The sequence below is a fragment of the Acomys russatus genome, chromosome 6 (assembly GCF_903995435.1).
Source record: "Acomys russatus chromosome 6, mAcoRus1.1, whole genome shotgun sequence".
Lineage (NCBI taxonomy): Eukaryota > Metazoa > Chordata > Mammalia > Rodentia > Muridae > Acomys > Acomys russatus.
Window position 1 is genome coordinate 56796499 of NC_067142.1, and position 20684 is coordinate 56817182.

Here is a 20684-nt window from a genome sequence, read left to right on the forward strand (position 1 = left end):
ACTCACTTTGTAGACCAGGCTGGCCTCAACCTCACAGAGATACATCTGCCGCCCTAAGTGCTGGGATTACAGGTGTGTGTCACTGTGCCGGTTGTGTTTGCTTGATTTATCCAATTCTGATGTGGTTTTTGTTGTTGTTGTTGTTGTTGTTGTTTAATCTTATTTGATTACTATCCCTTAGAAGCCTGTTTGTTTTCTAATGAGAGACAGAAATGGAGTGGGTCCAGATGGGAGGGTTGGAGAAGAGGAACTGGGAGGAGTAGAGGGAAGATAAACTGTAATCAGATTATATTATGTGAAAAGTTCTATTTTCAATAAAAGCAAAACTCTAGCCCTTTGTCCCTAAATCAAATGTAATCTCAGAAATCAAATCAATTCCTTCAATAACCAAATGAGTTTCATTTTGCTGCATTTGTGTGAATTATACCCAGGATTAGTTCTCTAAAAACACAACTAGCATCTCCCCTTGGTTACAAAGAGTAACCACGCAAAAGGCAACGGCATGGTGCTTTGGGGTAGCACATATGTGCACGCAAGCCTGGCAATGTTGTTTCTAAGAGTATATTCACAGAAGTGTGCACCTATTCACCAGAAGGCAATTCAGGGTCACTCACAGCCACACTCAGCAGCATGAATGTGAAAACAATCTAAGGTATCAACAACAAAGCAGGATGAGCTGTAGTGTAGTTACAGTGGAGAAACCAAGCAACGCCTAGATGAGAAAGTGTGCAGAAATCTTATGAATATGACAGGGATAAAAGGTTAAGCAGAAAGTTTGTTGTGTCTGATTACATGAAAAACAAAACCAAGGCAGATGAATGTATGGTGCTGAACACCAGGCTACCGACTGCCCCTCAGACAGGACCTGAGCAGGTCAGAAATGCAGACGATTCTCAGCTATGTGGATCGTGGTGCTGACTGCCTTAGGCATGCTCCTTCTGTGAGAAAGTATTAAGTTTTTATTTTTTGGCATGCTAATAAAAATTATTTCAAAAAGTACAGCATTTTACTATTGGTGGGTTAACAACACAACGTATGTACTATACTACAGTATTATAGGCGTCTTATCTCAAAAAACAGACTTTAAAACAGCAGGGTAAAATAATTTTCCTTTCATTTTCTGGCTAAAAGTTTACAAATGGTGCATTCATTTTAGCACAAGAAGTATATTTCAGAACTCTAATTTATATCCTGTTGCCACACATCTTCAACCAAGTTAGAGAATCAGCACAGCTCACCATACAGCCAGGTTTAAGTATTTACCTTAATAATTACTAGTAACTAGGAAGTTTTTTAAAAAACTCAAGTTGTATAGCCAAAATGACACAATTATTCCCTTTCTGCTAAGTTAAGTTTGACCCTAACTTGAGAATGAAGGGTGAGCACATGACATGATGCTTGGCTCTTCAGGACTAATGTCAAACTCACTGGTTTTTTAAAAAAACACTTTACAATAGGATCTATGAACAAAACACTTTACTGACTAGTATTTTGTTGTTAGAATGACTTTGGGGGGAAAATCAACATTTTTTTCTAAGAACTTTCTAGCCTTTCATTTTTTAACAAAATACTAACTGGCAAATATCAAGATCTGTATGTACTGTTTTCTTGCAAAGAAATATGAAAAAAAAGACCCAGTATATAGTTTATTTAAGACCATTTCTTCCACTAGAATATTTATTACATAGAAAAAAATAGCTTTTGATATAAATATTTTATTAACTAGAAGAAAGAAAGGGGCAAAGAGAAAAAGCAGACAGGCAGGAAGTCAGAGTTTATTTAAAAGCTCTTTTGCAAAACAGTCCTTGACAAAGATGACAGAGATGAGTTAGTGGAAAGAATGAACATCCTGAGGCACACTAAATACTGGTCCTCACAAAGTTTATTTTGAAGAGCTACTTTACTCTGTCCCTTCCGAAGAAACCATGATGCCATGTTTTGGAGATCTACGCAGGTGCTGAAATGAGGCCAATCAATGTGGTAAAAGATCTCTGTAGTAAAGAACTTTAATACACCAAAGGGGGGAAGAAAAGAGAGAGACATACATTAGAGTGACCTGGCAAGAGGGAACTTCAGCTCCAGTACTGCCTGGATGACTGGTCTTCGGGATGTCAGTGTCAGGCATTTTCATGACTGCTGATTAAGAAGGTTGGGTGGTGCCCCACCCGGATAGGGGGCTGGGCTGTACACCAAAGGAAGCTGGGTAAGCCAGCATTCCTCTGTGGCTTCTCTTCTGCTCCTGCCTGAGTTTCTGACCTGAATTTCCTCAGTAGCAGATTGTCATCAGGAAGTATAAGCCACTTAACAAGTTGCTTTTGGTCAAGACATTTATCACAGCACCAGAGAAGCAAATTTGGGCATGAGGCTTTCTAAAAACCTAAAACTAAAACTTCCATACGACCCAACTCTACTGCTTATTGGGTACACCCTAAAAACTCTTAAGCCACTACCACAGAGATACTTGCACCCCCACATTCACTCCAGCATTGTTCACGATAGTCAGGAAACGTATGCCATGTACATGTCCATCAACAGATGAATGGATAATGAAAATCCAGTTCACATACACAGTGAACTTTTATTCAGCCAAAAGGAAAAATGAAAATTTTGGTGCTATTTGCTTATCTAGAAATTATTGTATTAAGTGAGGTAACTCAGTCTCAGAAAGAAAGGAGTCCATGAGAGGGGAGAAAAGAAAATATTTTAAAGAAGAGCTTAAGGAAGGAAAATAAAAACAATTACTAAAAAGCAATAACGAAATATATTACTTTGTATAATAATTTTAAAAAATGCCAGCGGCAGGATATAGGCTGAAGGTGAGAGAAAGGAACAGCTGTGGTGGTTTTATTAACTGAAGTGAGCACTGTGATTTTTTTGCCCACTGTGATCACAGATGACAAAGAACAGGAACACATATATTTTGTTTGCATTGATTTATTATAAATTTGAGTAATTTTCTTAGTATTCAGCATTAGAAATTCAAGTATCTTCAAGATTAAATTTCTCAAGAAATTATGAATCCAGGTTCCAGAGGACCCACAAGCAGTGCCAGATGCCATGGCTCAGGGGACAAGTTTAGAAAGTCATCCATCCATCAAACCACACCACAGCATTAATATTCTACCAGAAGCAATGGGAAATTCACTTAGCAGAACAATTATGCACACTGAAGTCTGTAATGGAAACCGCAGGCTAATCTAGCATGAACAGAAATCATCTCTTTAAGAAAACACTGTGAAGGGAGGTAAGTACTTTCATGTTCATGCTGTGTGTAATGCAAAACCATTAACACCATAAGCCACTCTCTTCACTTCATGAGACACTGCCCTTAACGTGGTATATAACTTAAGATAATCCCTATATATTTATTAATACTACTCATTAATTTTGAGTAGTAACTGGCTTTAGTTCTATAAAACTAAAACACCTGAATCTGGTTTCTCTTAAAAAGAGTATTGTATTAAAACAGGAGTCAGAACCTTCAGGATAATCAGTCACAGTAGGATTTGTGCATAAATGCCCACGTTTTCTTTGTGTGTATTGTGATGGATCATAGCATACTGAAGAAGGATTTAGCTTCTTTGCATCCTTCCACTGGTTACATTTAAAATGACATTTTATGCACTAGTTTATAAGCAAAATGAATAGGGTTATCAATCAACACCAACTGCTGTTACATAATCAAGATTCAAGATTTCTTATGGTGAATCTAGCAGAATACTCAAATATTCCTTGCCAAAGTGCTTCACAAATGATTCAAAACCTTCCTTGCCTACAAAATGCTTTCTAATTTAAGATGCTATGCGACTAATAACAAGAGCCTTTGAGAGCAAGAGTCCAGCAATGTTTGCATATAAAATGATGTTTCTGGTTGAAGGCTGAAAAATAACACTTAGATTTTATATTGCTTATACACTTTTAAAATACTATTTTTAAAGTTAAATTACCAATGTCTAGGGTGATTAAAATTGGTAGCCTTACTTTTGTGTACATTTATACTTTTATTCAAATAGATGCTTTTTCATCAAGTTTTGAGACAGAGTCTCACTAAGTAGCTCTGGCTGTCCTGGAGCTCATGGAGTTCCCACTGCCTCTGCCACGTAAGTACTGGGATTGCAGGTGTGCACCATAATGCCTGGCCCAGAAAGCCAAGATAATTGCCAGACATTTTGACAGACAGTACCATATCAGATATGGGTATGTGTAATAAATTATTTAAAAGGATAAAGCAGGTATGGGTGTACATTGATGGTAAATTATATGCACTGATAAGGCAGGGTTGAGCCCTCATTGCTCTACCCCAAAAGAAAACAGATAAAATGCGTCCAGTCACCTGGTGCACAGACACACTGAAAAAGGTGCTCTCTTTTTCTCTCTCTCCTCTCTCTCTACCCCCTTGTGCCTCTTTCTCTCTCTCCCTTTCTCTCCTCTCCCTCTAGTCCACTCTCCCCTTTCTTCCCTCTGCCCCTACCTCTCTGCCTTTCTCCCCTCCCAACTGGCATTCTCCAGTTGGTGTTATGCTAGATCATGTATTCGACCAGGCAACAATCCTTGTTTCAGTTTATGAAATGTGACTTGTTCTGCTATGAAGATATCATTTGTTGGGTTGGAGAGATGGCTCAGAGGTTAAGAGCACTGATTGCTCCTCCAGAGGTCCTGAGTTCAATTCCCAGCAGCCACATGGTGGCTCACAACCATCTATACTGTGATCTGGTGCCCTCTTCTGGCCAGCAGGTGTACATGCAGGCAGAGCACTGTATACATAATAAATAATAAATATATCTTAAAAAAAAAAATATCATTTGTTAAGCACTAACCCATGCTTCCTATCTTCCATGAATCTGCTTTGTACATCAGATTAAGTCCTGTTCAGTTTTTGTGCATCAGATTAAAAATGTGAAGTGAATAAATTAGTAAAAAATTTTAAAAATGCATTCAGTCAACTAAGCAAACTAAAGGATAAAGTAAACAAATACAAGCACCAAAGGAATTTAAAAAACCAATTCCTGACACATTCTATGCCTAAAAGTATGAAGGGGCCCAGCTGTGTTTCGGTGGCATGCGTGAAGCGATAGCTTTGCGCCCTCCTTCTGCAAGAAGGAATGGGGAAGTGAAGGCAGAAAGGAGAGGAGAGAACAGGAGAGGGCAGGATGGGAAAGGAAAATTAGATGACCTAAAATTTTTATTTGTTAGGGGAACAAAAATACCACACACACAAAGAGAGCTAGCGAATGGAGGAACTGATGATTGGGGGCTCGTTCATATTCCCCAGTGGAGTGTAAGTGTATCAATAGTGAAAACGACTGACTCTAAAGGCATTTACTTATCTTTTTAAAAAGTTTAATTGGTGATATATTATGTAAAGATAAAGCTTCTTAGGACTATAATTACACAAATTTAGCCACTTAATTTTATTTTGTGGAAATTATAAAAGCCTTAATATTTTATTCCTGACAAATAACAAAATTACATAATCTTTATTAAAAACGCAACTGAAATTTTTGCCCATGAGTGTGGATTAAGAGCATGAAAAGACAGTAACTGTTTCTAGCAGACTTTTCTACGTTGCCGTAGGTATGAAAGGTGTACACTGTACCTCACATAGCAGAAGGTCAATGATATGGAAGACCATGCAGAGTGGAAACTTGGCAGTAAACAGAGTGAGGAACCACTGGGATGCATACATATGAGCTTCCAGGTTCAGATCACAAAAATGGTTGTACAAGTCTGGCAGCTGTTCCTAAAAGTCAAAATGAAAGAGTTAGGGGAACAACTGTCGAAATTAATATTTTATTAATTTATTCATATTACACCTAAATTGTTATCTCATCCCTTGTCCTTCCATTCCTCCCTCCCTCCCGCTATCCCCCTACTCCCTTCCCCTATGACTGTGACTGAGGAGGACCTCCTCCCCCTGTATATGCTCACAGGCTATCAAGTCTCTTCTTGGTAGCCTGTTATCCTTCCTCTGAGTGCCACCAGGCCTCCCCATCCAGGGAATAAGGCTTCCTCAAGACTCCTTTCACTCCTTGGAATATACCCAGAAAATGCTCCACCACACAACAGGGACATTTGCTCAACCATGTTCATAGCGGCCTTATTCATAATAGCAAGAACGTGGAAACAGCCTAAGTGTCCCTCAGTAGAAGAATGGATAAAGAAACTGTGGTACATTTACACTATGGAATACTACTCAGCTATTAAAAACAAGGAATTCCTGAAATTTGTGGACAAATGGACCGAACTAGAAATGATCATAATGAGTGAGTTAATCCAGAAGCAGAAAGACTCAAATGGTATATACTCACTTATAGCTGGACACTAGCCCAAGGGGCATGTCCCATGAAAGTCTTCACTTACCAGTTAAGTGGGTCAGAGGGGAGGATATCCTATTGGGACGTTAGGTGAGAGAAGCATGGGAGAATTGGGAAATAGAAGGATCCAGAGGGTCCTAGAAACCTACAAGGAGAACATTATGATGGGCGGATCAGGGCCCAGGGGTCCTGCTCAAACTATGGCAGCAGCCAAAGATAATAAGTGCAGTAAACTTCGAACCCCTCCCCAGATCTAGCCAGTGGACAGGACATTCTCCACAGTTGAGTGGAGAGTGGGGACTGACTTTCACATGAACTCTGGTGCCCTATAGAAGCTTTATTTCTTTTAATAACTGCAACATCTATCAAGTTCTGTTGTACTTGAATTGTATTCTAGCACTGGTGGCTTTTGAAGTCAATGTACAGAAGGGATAGCAAGTGATGGGGATTCAAGACATGACAGATGAATGTGGACAGCGAAGACTTCTCATCACAGACTGTCCTTGCTGCTAACACGAGTGTTCTTTACTTTTGGGAGTATCTTCTTCGCTCAGAGCACCTGCCTTCTAATGAAATTCTGACTCCAAGGCAAAGCACAGGCTTCACCTCCTACCTAGAAATGAAATGTATCTTCAAACTCATGGATTAAAATTTCATTTAAATTATTAATAAAGAGTATGTAATTTTATTACATGTCAGTTGAAAATCATCTGAGCTATATAATGAGTTTAGAATACTTTTGAGCACTTGGGAAATTCTAAAGCATGGCTAGATACAAAGACCCATCTGGGCCTGGGAGATGGCTTAGCAGTTCAGAGCATTTGCTGCTCTTCCAGAGGACCTGAGTTTGGTTCCCAGAAGCACATCCACCTGCAGCTCCAGCTCTGTTGCCCTCTTCTGACTGCCGGGCACCCAAACACAAATGTATATGCATGCAGATTTATACATGCAGTTAAATAAAAAAATATATAATATATATCTTTAAAAACCAAATCTTGATCATATAAAAGTGACAAGGTAGACTTGTACAAGAGTGTACTACAAGATAAAGCCTGCAGCTCCAGCTCTGTTGCCCTCTTCTGACTGCCGGGCACCCAAACACAAATGTATATGCATGCAGATTTATACATGCAGTTAAATAAAAAAATATATAATATATATCTTTAAAAACCAAATCTTGATCATATAAAAGTGACAAGGTAGACTTGTACAAGAGTGTACTACAAGATAAAGAGCCCCTGAACAATGCCTTCATGCTGCTTTACTCCTTCCCTAGTTAATATACAAATGCTTTTCAAAAACACGAAAGGCCATCACAGAAGGATAGAGGCAAAGGCCCAGAAAAGCTAATGCTCATTTGTCTCTATAAACAGACAACACACACACACACACACACACACAGAGAGAGGGGGGGGGGGCGAGAGAGAGACAGACAGACAGACAGACAGACACTAAACCACTTACTATACAAAATGCTCACTTTGGAAAGGACCCAAAAATGTATCTATTTAATAATTTACATGAGGTATCTAAATGGTCATCAAGCCCAACTAGTTCATTTATTAGATATAGTTGTTTGACTTTTAAAACCTATAAGGAATACTGACTTTTGAAAAAAAAAGTAACTTAATGTTTCCAAAGTTAAAAGCAATAATAAGATGTAACAAAGCAATTTACATTTTAAGGTGTTTCCACTAAATTTTTATAGTTAATTATTGCTCATCAACTCTAGTGGGATAACAACAGATTCATGGGTGATAGACTGTCCCATTTTCCTTACCTGCATTAGCTTCTCAAGTTGATAGAATTTGCAATGAAGATCTTCAAAATTGCTTTTGTATAGGTCTCGTAATCCGTACTTATACATGATCTTCACCAAAACACAGAATGCTTGCTCCTCCGGCATCTACAGGAAAACACAATATGAAACATGAATGATTGGCATTTGTTCAGAATATGTAAAAAGGTCCTTCAAGTCCTCCACAGAAATGGCTGAAGGCCCCTATCTCTCTGTGGAGCAAAATCTCCTAACCATACAATAATTCTGAGTCCTGCCATTGTTTCTGCATAAAAAAAGACTTCACATACTTTTTCTGTATAAAATAATTAGATTTTATTTTACTTTCCCCCTTTCTACACAAATGGTGTGTGTGTGTGTGTGTGTGTATCTGTGTGTTACACATAGATGTTTATCTTGCCTTTCTTCCACTAACACTGAAATTATTTCCCTCTATTTTTATAAACAGTTGCACCTTTATTTTAATAATAGCTATAGAGTATTCTACTGTGTGAATTCATTTGGTCAGATTCCTATGAATAAATAATTGAGTTATTATTAATTTTGTATCAACAATAGGTTCAAAAAGCAACTTGTCTGCACATCCCTCTTGACACATGGATGGCTACGGCTATGGTGCAGCCACATAAAGCAGGGTCAGAATGTCAAGGAATAAATGGATTTTTATTATTTACTGCTTAGTTTTTGAAACAAGGTCTTATCGTGTGCTGCTTCAGCTTCCCCTAGTTCTCGGATTACAATTAACTTCATGCCTGAACAACAAAATCAAAGTTTCATTTTCCCACTTAGAAATATGATGGCATATTTAACTTGTTATCCAAAATGGGGTACTCACACACTTAGAAACTAGGATAATTCTCAATTGTTAATAAAATATACTACTAAATATGTAAACTTCATTGTAATTTGGATTATCTAAACATTAGCTTGTTTTATTTTTATTTAGGAGGTATCTAAAGCCTTTCATAAACTCTGACCCCTGACCTAAGCTGCTTAAGTCTTACATACTTTCAGAGCCTAGCTGTGTGGCATAAAAACCAGAGAATTCACTCCTTATTCTGCATTAGCATTTTTCTCTGAGGTAAAGGCAACTTGCACCTCTAGCTCATAAAATACATTTCTTACCATGAAAGCCTAAGTAAGCCTCATGATCTTCTCTTGGATTTCTTCACAAGTGGCTCTTCAAAAAGTAATATCCCAACTATTGTAGCCAGCCTTAGTGAAACTAATTCATTCAATCTGTGTATAAGTAGATTCCAATTAGCTGAATATTTTGTCACCTGACATCTTACAAGGGGAATAAAATGCCAGCACCTCCTTGAATGTGGTAAACCCACTGAAGCAAATAGATAGCTTAATACCCTTTGGCCTTCCTACACAGCGTTACTGCACAGCTGAGATGCACGCACTGTGGAAGCCACTAAAGATAAAAAACAGAATGGAACAGACCTTCACAACCAACTCATGTGATAAAGACTAAATCTTGGGACAGGTGAGGTTGGGTACGTGGAAATCATCGCTACAGCTAGAGTGTACACAGAAGCATGATCCAGAATGGGCCAGATCATGATAAACTATTAAAAATAACCACAGGACAATAACAAGCAGACACAGACTTCTGATCACTTTTAGATATGCAACTTAAATGACACGTCTATCTCCTCTATGTCTCTCTTCCTCATACAATGAATATTCACACCCAATTAATACACTGGGAAAACAACACTGTTTAAGACTTCAGATTTGATGCAAAAAAGAAAAAAGAACTGTGACAATTAACTGATCATTCCAGCCCATAACCTTCACCTAACTCCCTACAACGGTTATTATATGTGGGGGAGAGGCAGCCTTGCAGTGAGCATCCTCTGTGTCCAACTTCAGCAATAATCCGGCTTCTACTTTCTAACTAATAGCCACAGGGGAAAATATATGAAGTCGTCATCCAGCCTTGGGAGAAAGATCCTACTTGTGAAGACCAAGTAGAAGAAAGTATGGAATCCCAGATAGTATCATGTAAGGATCAAAGATTGCAATGATTCCTATGGATTTTTAAAAGTTTGGTAACAAAATAAATGAGAAATTGATTAGAAATATATGGCCTTCTGAAAAACAAAAACATAACCATTTCTTTTCAAAGACTGATAGGCTCTACTTAGCATGACTACATTTTTCTGAGATATCTCTCCTTTAATTAATATATTTATTCTCAAGAGCTGTTGAGGTAGCTCAGGGGATGACCTGAGTTTGAACTCCAGCACCCACTTGGATGTACGTATGGAGGAACATGATTGTAACCCTAGTACTTATGATACTGGTGCTCACTAACTAGGCAACTAGTTAACCAGTGAACTCCAAGTTCAGTAAGAGAGAAGGTTAATGTGGGGGGCAACTAGAAAGACATTGATGTTGACTTCCGATCTCCACACACTCACTAGCACATATGCATGTGGGTGTATATGCATATATATGTCTACACATAAATAAGTATACATACATATATATTGGAATGTACTAAACTACACCTAAAGAGTAAATACTGACATTTTCATAGTAAATAAGAAAGGAAATTCATATACTGACTTGTAATCGTATTTTGCTTTTGAGGTTATGATAATGTGTATTTTAGAAAGGGTAGAACTCACTGGAGTAGCATTATCAAAGGAGTAAAGGTTCTACCTACATGTGTGCTATTATGCAAGACAGATTATGATGTGGAAACATTTTGAAAGTTAAAACAGTATTCACTTATAGGTGGCTATTAATGATTTTAACAATGGCAAAAATAGAGCCGGATGTGGTGATGCACGCCTTTAATCCCAGCACTCGGGAGGCAGAGGCAGGTGGATCCCTGTGAGTTTGAGGCCAGCCTGGTCTACAAAGTGAGTCCAGGACAGCCAGGGATACACACAGAGAAACTCTGTCTCAAAAAAAAAAAAAAAAAAAAAAAAAAAAAAAAAAGGCAAAAATTTTACTGACAATAAAAGTAACTTTATCATCACAAACAGAATATTGGGTTAATAATGCCAATAAAAAGTGGCTAGAAAACCTACAAGAAGAACACTACGATGTGCAGATCTGGGACCAGGGGTCCTGCTCAAACTATGGCACCAACCAAGGACAATAAATATATGCAGTGAGCATCAAAACCCTACCCAGATCTAGCCAATGGACAGGACATTCTCCACAGTTAAGTGGAGAGTGAGGACTGACTTTCATATGAACTCTGGTGCCCCATGTTTGACCATGTCCCCTTGTGGGGAGGCCCGGTGGCACTGAGGGAAGGATAGCAGACTACCAAGAAGAGACCTCATATCCTAGGATCATATTCAGGGGGAGGAGGTCCCCCTCAGTCACAGTCATAGGGGAGGGGAATAGGGTGAAAGCAGGAGGGAGGGAGGAATGGGAGGATAAAAGGGATGGGCTAACAATTGAGATGTAATATGAATGAATTAATAAAAAATTATAATGCAAAAAAGAGATTTATATTTAAAAAGTGGCTAGAAGTGCTACACAGTGGCACTAAAAATGTCTGCACTATCCATAGCTAATAAAAGAGAAACAAGTGGGCTGGAGTTAGACATAGCAGTGACATGCAGCACACTTTCAGACACAGGTGATCCATCATAGGAACATAACACATGACAGCGACCATCTTAATGCAGCTAAGAGTGAAATCTTTTAAAACAATTAGGAAGTGGTGAGTATTGACTATTATCTTGTTTTTAACATGTCATTTAATTATGTTTATATAATTTATTTGTATGAAAAGTGTTTATTATCCAGCCAGCAATTACATTTGGTGTTTGGGATTCCAGTGTAGCCCTGAACCTTTTTCAGGGCAAACTTTTAAGCACAGAAATCATATTTTGGGTTGGCATATTTTAGTTAACAAGAACAGTTAGCCAGATGCAGAACTAGAGAAGCCAAAAGGCAAGGTTAGTACATTTAGAGACTGTCCCAGAACTATGGACTTTGATGGATTAGGTCTTTGTTTTTGTTTTGGTAGGTGGTGCTGTCTATATGCAGAGTTGTATGGCCTGAACGGTATGTTCCATCATGGAGTCAGTCAGTTGTACTAAGATCTGGGGCCTACTAAAATCTAAAAACCCATTATACTCACCTCCCCCTTATAAAACACCTTTTTACACCATATTTTCTTTCTTCTTACTTACCCCTAACTCCCAAGATTTATCAGTTTTAAAAAATATGTTTTAATTTTTGAAAATATAATACTTGTGTAAAATGTATTTTGATCACATTTTCCAGCCACTCCTGCCCCTAATTTCTTCTGGATCTACCCCCCACTTCCTTCCCCAGCTTTGTGTCCTCCATGTACTCATGGTGGCCGAGTCCTCACTGAAGCATGGTTGACCAGGAGCCACACGCTTCAAAAAAGAACCTACTCTCCGTCCCCTAGAAGCTATCATCTATGAGACCTAGGCTGGCCTAGAACTTGTGATCCTTCTCACACTGGTCAAGGAAAAGAAAAGAATGTCTGTGGAGTGCTCAGCCACAAATGGCGCATTTATAAAACACACACACACACACACACACACACACACACACACACACACACACACCCACCCTAAAGCTCAGGAAATATTGAAGAGGGGATAGAAAGATTCTAAGATACAGAGGTTGGGAAGTTGGGAAGGACTGGAGGTAAACAGTGTCTCCTGTACACGACAGCATCTCTATACTCCTGAACTCACAGCAGCTGAGGTTGCCTGCACAAGACCAGCATGGAGGGCATAGGTGGTTATAACTTAATTTTTTAACTAGCATTATCATCCTTATCTATTAATGTGCAATGTTTACATCTTTAAGAAATGAAACCCAAACAGAAGTGCACTTACAGAAGACCATTGAACAGAGTCTCATACAGCATTTTCTACCACACAAGCTATCAGGGAATGATTTCAGAATTCCTTTGTTCCACACTGCTATAAGTTTTTTACATTTGAACTGTCCAGAACTACCTTCACTCACATGCATACACCCCAACACAAACACACTTGAATATACATAATTTATTACATTTTTATTTTTCTTGAAATAGAAAAGGTATTGCAGTAAGAAAAACATGAGTTTGGAGTCTTATCAATATACACAAAGTCCTAGATACGCTTTTAGTTGTTAACTGTTGATTTTCACCAGAAAAGATCTGAATGCCTAATATTTATAGTTTTAAATAATTAGAAATAATAATGTACATGTCAAAAATGCTGTTAAGGATTAAATGGAATTATGTGAGAGATGATACACGTTTGCCTACTCTTTCCATCCTTGAAAAACAGGGACTCTCTTTTCATCAACAATTACAATAATGATTTACATAAGAGTACTAGGAGGGTAAGTGAGTACAGGGATAAAACTCTACCTTCTCAAACATTACAAAAGCAACATGTTTTAAATCCTTTCTCCTATCAAAAGGACTATTTGGAATGTACGTTCTTAAGAGCATTTGCAATTTTTGTGTGTACATGATAGCATTTCCTGTGTGTGTATCACTGGGAAGAATACCCCATCTCACCAGTTTTTGGAAGATAAAACCCTGTCAGGAAAGCAATCAGCATAGATATGCTAGTTTATACTCACAGCATACCTCTGCACCTGACGCCTTACAGATCACACTGTAAGTAAACTGTAATGCCTGCATTTTGCATCAGATACATCCCTTAATGGCTCTGAACTTCACTAGTTCTATATTTTAAAAGTGTTCTTTACATACTGGAAAGAAGAGACCAACTAAGATCTACTAGTTGGCATGCTTGGACTTTTGAATCTCTCCTACCGTCTCCCCAGCAGCAGAGCTACCTACTTAAAACCACTAAAATGTCTGCCTAGTCTCGTACACTGATTAATGTTTCACTGAACAAGACAATTCAATTTACCACTGATATGCAATTAGTTTAAAATTTTTGAACAATATATTTTGAAATAAAATATTAAGGTGTGGGAACACGGTAGGTCTTTAATACCATGTTTTCATTTTATTTTGTACTAGAAGCTTCTCACAAAATCAATGTTATTAGACTGGGAAAAAGAGAAGATAAACACTAAAATTTTGTAATTTAAGACATTACAATGTCCTTTGTGGTTATGTTAAATACAAAGTGAAACATCTGCTTAGCATGCATGCTCTGAGAATGATGTAATGCAATGAGGTGATGTAGTTGCTGTTACGTAATGGCCAGTAGCAAGGATTTGCCATCTGTATTGCTGAAGACCTTCAACGGACAGAAACCATTAATGGATGGAGACCACCTCTTAGTCTCACTGTATCTCTCCACAACAAAAAGCTTGGAAAAGCCATGTAATGTAAAAAAGGAATTTTCTGGATAAAACCAGAATTTTGATAATTAACATAATCTCTGTATGTACTATAAAAATGGTGTTCTCTGAAGGCAGTAAATAAATCCACTGATTTCCTGACTTTTTTTCAACAAAGATAGATGCTAGTTATTTGGAATCTCATAAGCTCATGAATCTTCCTTTTCAGCTCATGTACTGAAATGCAAATAGAATGATAGCTGCTAGCAATTTGTTTACTTTCCCCTTTAAATCCAATAGATGCTAGAACACATTTAAATCAAATGACTGCTCTTTAGCTTCCTATGAATTTCCAATTAAAATGAGCAGGATCAGGGGCCAAAAGAAAATTGGCTGTGTATGTAATTGTTAATTTTAGAAAAACAGCAGCTACCATCAACAGACATTCAAGAATCTACCTGATTCTCACAAAAATCATATAAAAAGGTATAATTTTTACATCTGAGACATGAGACTAGTGAGGTTCAATGGCGTTGACTGATTACTACTGACTTTACGTCTATTAAGGAAGTCTGGGTTTCACATCATAACTATTCTTTTGTGGCATTTACAGAGTAAGCCATACTCTTTACATTCATAACAAAGTCAGCACTCAGCATGCTAAAACAGCATGATATTATTTCCATATTATAAATGAAGGCTGAACCCCAGTTTAGGGATCCTGCCCAAGGTCACATTAACCTAAAACATGCTACATAAATGATTCAAATTCACAGCTGCTCTTAACTGTGCTTTGAAGGGGTTCTGATTTGAAAGGGCAGACAAGCACAACTACAAACACAGATGTAGAATGACAGTGTAAAGCCTGGATTTCAACCACATTAAAATCTCTGCCACAGACTTCCCAGTTTTATGACACAAATACCACCCTGAGCCATAGTAGGAAAATTCCTGAAAAATATGTCACAAATAGCTTTGGTTGTATACATACATACAGTAAAGACATGTAGCTGCTGCAATCTTGATTATAAGGGACCCTGATTTCCAAAACAAATAGTAAGTAGTTCTGTTTACCATTTCTTTTTTTTTAATTTAATTAATTTATTCAGATTACATCTCAATTGTTATCCCATCCCTTGTATCCACCCATTCCTCCCTCCCTCCCTCCTTCCTGCTTTCACCCTATTCCCCTCCCCAATGCAAGTGACCGACTGGGACCTCCTCCCCCACTATATGATCATAGGCTACCAAGTCTCATCTTGGTAGCCTGTCTATCTTTTCTCTGAATTCCACCAGGCCTCCCCACTAAGGGGAAGTGGTCAAATATGGGGCAGCAGAGTTTGTATCAGAGCCAGTGCCCTCTCTCCACTCAAGTGTGGAGAATATCCTGTCCATTGGCTAGATTTGAGTAAGATCACTGTTTACTGCAAGTATTGTCCATGATTGGTTCAGCAGTTTGAACAGAACCCAGTTCCGCCCATCCTGATATTCTTCCTGTAGGTTTCTAGGACCCACTGGATCCTTCTATTTCTCCATTCTCCCATACTTCTCTCATCTGGAGTCCCAATAGAATGTACTCAATCTATCCCAATATACTGGTAAATGAAGACTTCCATAGGGCATGCTTCTTGGACTAGTGTCCAATTATGAGTGAGTTTATACCCTATGAGTCTTTCTGCTTCTGGGTTAACTCAATCAGTATGGTCATTTCTAGTTCCATCCATTTGTCCACAAATTTCGGGATTTCCTTGTTTTTAATACCTGAGTAGTATTCCATAGTGTAAATGTACCAGTTTCTTTATCCATTCTTCAACTGAGGGACACTTAGGTTGTTTCCAGGTTCTGGCTATTATGAATAAGGCTGCTATGAACAGCAGCCTTGTTGTATGGTGGAGCATCTTCTGGGTATATTCCAAGGAGTGGAATAGCTGGGTCTTAAGGTAGCCCTATTCCCAGTTTTCTGAGAAAGCTCCAGATAGATTTCCAAAGTGGTTGTACAAGTTTGCATTCCCACCAGCAATTAAGAAGTGTTCCCCTTTCTCTACATCCTCGTCAGCATGTGGTGTCACTTGAGTTTTTTTTAATCTTGGCCATATGATGGGTGTAAAATGGAATCTCAGAGGCATTTTGATTTCATTTCCCTGATGACTAAAGACGGTGAGCATTTCTTTAAGTGTTTCTCAGCCATTCAATATTCCTCTGTTCAGAGATCTCCGTTTAGTTCTGAGCCCCATTTCTTAATTGGGTTATTGATGTTGGTGGTGTTTAATTTCTTGAGTTCTTTATATATTTTGGATATTAGCCCTTTGTCAGATGTAGAGTTGGTGAAGATCTTTTCCAAGTCTTTGAAGGTCTGGTAGAATTCTGTGCTGAAACCATCTGGCCCTGAGCTTTTTTTGAGTGGGAGACTATCAATGATTACTTCTATTTCTCTAGGGGAAATGGGACTATTTAGTTTTTTAGCTGATCCTGATTCAATTTAGGCAAGTAGAATCCATCAAGAAAATTGTCTATTTCCCTTAGATTTTCAAATTTTGTGGCATATATGCCTTTAAAGTAGGATCTTATGATTCTTTGTATTTCTTCAGTGTCTGTTGTTATGTCTACCTTTTCATTTCTGATTTTGTTGACTTCGATACTGTGTCTCTGCCTTTTAGTTAGTTTGGCTAATGGTTTGTGTACCTTGTTGATTTTCTCGAGAACCAGCTCCTGGTTTTGTTGATTCTTTGAATTGTTCTCTTTGTTTCTAATTTATTGATTTCAGCTCTGAGTTTGATCCCTCTTGGGTGTCTCTGCTTCTTTTTTTTCCAAGGCTTCCAGATGTGTCATTAAGTTGGTTATGTGGGATGTTTCCATTTCTTTATAAAGGTACTTGGTGCTATGAATTTCCCTCTTAGCACTGCTTTCAATTTGTCCCACAACTTTGGGTATGTTGTTTTCTCATTTTCATTGAATTTCAGGAAGTCTTTAATTTCTTTATCTCTTCCCTGACCCAGGTATCATTAAGTATAGAGTTGTTCAGTTTCCATTTGTGTGTAGACTTTTTGTTATTTCTGTTGTTGTTGTTGTTGTTGAAGTCTAGGCTTAGACCATGGTGATCTGATAGGATACAAGGTATTATTTCAACCTTCTTGTATCTGTTGAGGCTTGCTTTGTGACCTACTATGTGATCAATTTTGGAGAAGGTTCTATGGAGTTCTAGAGAAGAAGGTATAATCCTTTGTGTTTGGGTTAAATGTTCTGTAGATATCTGTTAGACCCATTTGATTCATGACATTGGTTAATGTCATTTCTTGGTTTAGTTTCTGTTTCAATGACCTATCCTTCGGTGCAAGTGGGGTGTTGAAGTCTCTCAGTATTAATATGTGAGGATCCATGTGTGGTTCAAGCTTTGTTAATAGTTCTTTTACAAATGTGGGTGCCCTTGTATTTGGAGCATAGATGTTCAGAATTGTGATGTCATCTTGGTTGATTTTACCTTTGATGAGTATGAAGTGTCCTTCCTTGTCCCTTTGATTAATTTTGGTTAAAAGTGTATTTTATTGGATATTAAAATGGCTATACGAGCTTGCTTCCTGTGACTGTTTGCTTGGAATATTTTTTCTAGCCTTTTACCCTGAGGTAATGTCTATCCTTGTGGCTGATACACATTTCTTGAATGCAGAAGAATGCTGGATCTTGTTTATGCATCCATTCAGCTAGTCTGTGTCTTTTTATTGGAGAATTTAGTCGATTGATGTTGAGAGATATTAATGACCAGTGACTGCTAAATCCCTTAATTTTGATGTTGGTTACAGTAGGGAGTTTATATGGTTGTGTTTTTGTGATGGTGTAGTTATCTATTTCCTGTGTAGTTTTGGTTGTAGCTTGTCCCTTTGGGGTGCCGTTTTCCTTCTAGTAATTTTTGTAAAGCCTGATTTGTGGATAGGTACTGTTTGAATTTGATTTTGTCATGGAATATCTTGTTTTCTCCATCAATGGTTATTGAAAGTTTTGCTGGGTATAGTAGTCTGACCTGGCATCTTTGGTCTCTCAGGGTTTGCAGGATCTCTGTCCAGGCCCTTCTGGCTTTTACGGTCTCTGCTAAGGAGTCGCGTGTAATTCTGATAGGTTTGCCATTAAATGTTACTTGGCCCTTTTCTCTCACTGCTTTTAATATTTTTCTTTGTTCCGTATATTTTGTGTTTTGATTATTATGTGGCAGGAGGTTTTTCTTTTCTGGTCTATTCCATATGGTGTTCCATAGGCCTCTTTTATGTTTATAAACATCTCCTTCTTTAAATTGGGGGACTTTTCTTCTATGATTTTGTTGAAAATATTTTCTGGGCCTTGAAGTCAGGCGTCTAATCTTTCCTCAATGCCTATTATTCTCAGGTTTTGTCTTTTCATGGTATCCTTGATTTCTTGGATGTTTTGTGTCAGGAATTTTTCAGATTTAGCATTTTCTTTGATGGTTGCATCAAGACTTACAATTGTATCTTCTATTCTCAAGATTCATTCCTCCCTCTCTTGGATTCTGTTAGAGAAACTCACCTCTGTGTTGTTTGCTTTCTTCTCTAAGCTTTCTCTTTCCAGTTTCTCTTCTGTCTGGGTGTTTATCATTGTTTCCATTTTCATCTTCAGATCTTGAACTGTTTTACTGATTTCCTTCAACTGACTGTTTGAATTTTCCTGGATTTCTTCCAGTGCCTCTCCATAGGCATCTTTTATGTCTTCTACCTGTTTGGCTGTGTCTTCCTGCATTTGTTTATGGATTTTATTTGTTTCCTCCATTATCATCTTCATTACTAGGGATTTGAGGTCATTTTCTTGTATTTCAATTGTACTTGAGCTCTCCGGGTTGCTTTCTTTGCGATAGTTGCGTACTGGAGATGCCATATTGTGTATATGTGTGTGTGTGTGTGTATAATATTAATTTATTCATATTACATCTCAATTGTTATCTTTGTTTTGACTTTTGTTGTTCATGTTTCTACACCGGACTTTGGTCATCTTGCTGTGTCTGGAGTCCTTCACTGGTTGCTGAGAGCAGTTTGTTGGTGGGTAATTGTAGGTCGAGGTCCTTTGCCTGTGGTGGTCAGGGAACTCTTCCAGGCTCCTGAAGACTTTGCTCCATACCCTGGGCTCCCCACTGGGTCAGCTGAGGTATGAGCTGGTGCAGCTCCAGTATCGTTTGAGGTAGTGTATGTAGAGTCAGTTTTCCTATCTTTGGCTGGGCTTTGACTACCCTGCCCTAGGGGCCTAGGGCTTTGGGTCCTAGGCTCAGATCACCCTACAGTGCCTGAAGCTCTGTTGGCTTCTAAAAGTTGTTTAGGTTTCTGCCTGCTCCAACCAGGTAGTGGGGCCTAGGTTCTGCCTGTCAAGGAGAGAGCAGCTACTGCCTTTTGATTGTTGTTGGTTGGCTAGATTTTTGCCTATCTCCTCTGACCTGCCCAGCTACTCCCAAGAGCGTGAGAATCTCAGCTAGGCTATGGAGCCTGGCTAGACTGGGTCCATTGTGATGAGTTGTGCCAGGGTAGTCCTCTGGTGCTAGCCATTTGGCTTCTGCCCACCCCTGTTCAGAGGGCTGCTACAGTCCTTGACTTCTGGCAGCATCTCTGGTCTCAGATCACACCACTGTGGCTGTATATCCCTGGTTTCAGCAGCTCGCAGCTTGCAGGCGGGGTCCTGAAGAGGTGCTGGGGACTGGATTGCTGTCTGTAGAGTCTCCTTCTCAGAGCGTGCAGTGGCTGGGGAACATACCATAGCCATCTCAGCGCCTTTGTGGCACCTGGGCTTTCTGTGGACTGGTGTGGAGTGAGTAGGGGAGGGGTCTGAGACCTCAATCTACCCATTCCCTGTAGATTTCCCTAGTCCAGGAGGTTTGAAGCACCTCTGCTGCAATTCCAGTCCCAAATCCTGAGTTCGCTTGCCAAGCCAGGCTACCGCATTTCCTTCTCAGAGCGCTCAGCAGCTGGGGAACATACCCACAGCTGACTGGGTGCCTGTATGGCACCTGGGCTCTCTGTGGACTGGCGTGGGGTCTGAGGCCCCAATCCACCCGTTCCCCAGGGCTTTCCCTAGGCCAGGAGGTTTGAAGGACCCCTGCTGCAATTTCAGTACTGAGCTTGCACTGCTAAGCAAGGCCGATGCTCACAGCTCCTCACTTACAGTCTGCGTCCTGTCCAGGTGCTGGGGACTGGTTTGCCGTCCTTCCTGGGGTGCTGGATGACTGAAGGTCTGACTCATACGTGGTCCATACTATGTGTATCTCTCTCAACCAGTTATCCCCAGCTCCCGCGGTCCATGGGTCCAGTTAG

At 39.1% G+C, this 20684-nt stretch overlaps 1 protein-coding gene across 3 annotated transcripts in view; it reads right to left on the reverse strand.

Annotated features, from left to right (window-relative positions):
* The window catches only part of Rabgap1l (RAB GTPase activating protein 1 like), a 583034-nt gene that overhangs the window by 182907 nt on the left and 379443 nt on the right, over positions 1–20684 (reverse strand). For all 3 annotated transcript variants that reach the window (XM_051147664.1, XM_051147665.1, XM_051147666.1), the window contains exons 16-17: positions 8095–8220; positions 5597–5740 (exon numbers count right to left, since the gene is read on the reverse strand). In XM_051147664.1, the coding sequence (XP_051003621.1) occupies positions 5597–5740; positions 8095–8220 (270 nt within the window). The remainder of the gene's footprint in view (positions 1–5596; positions 5741–8094; positions 8221–20684) is intronic.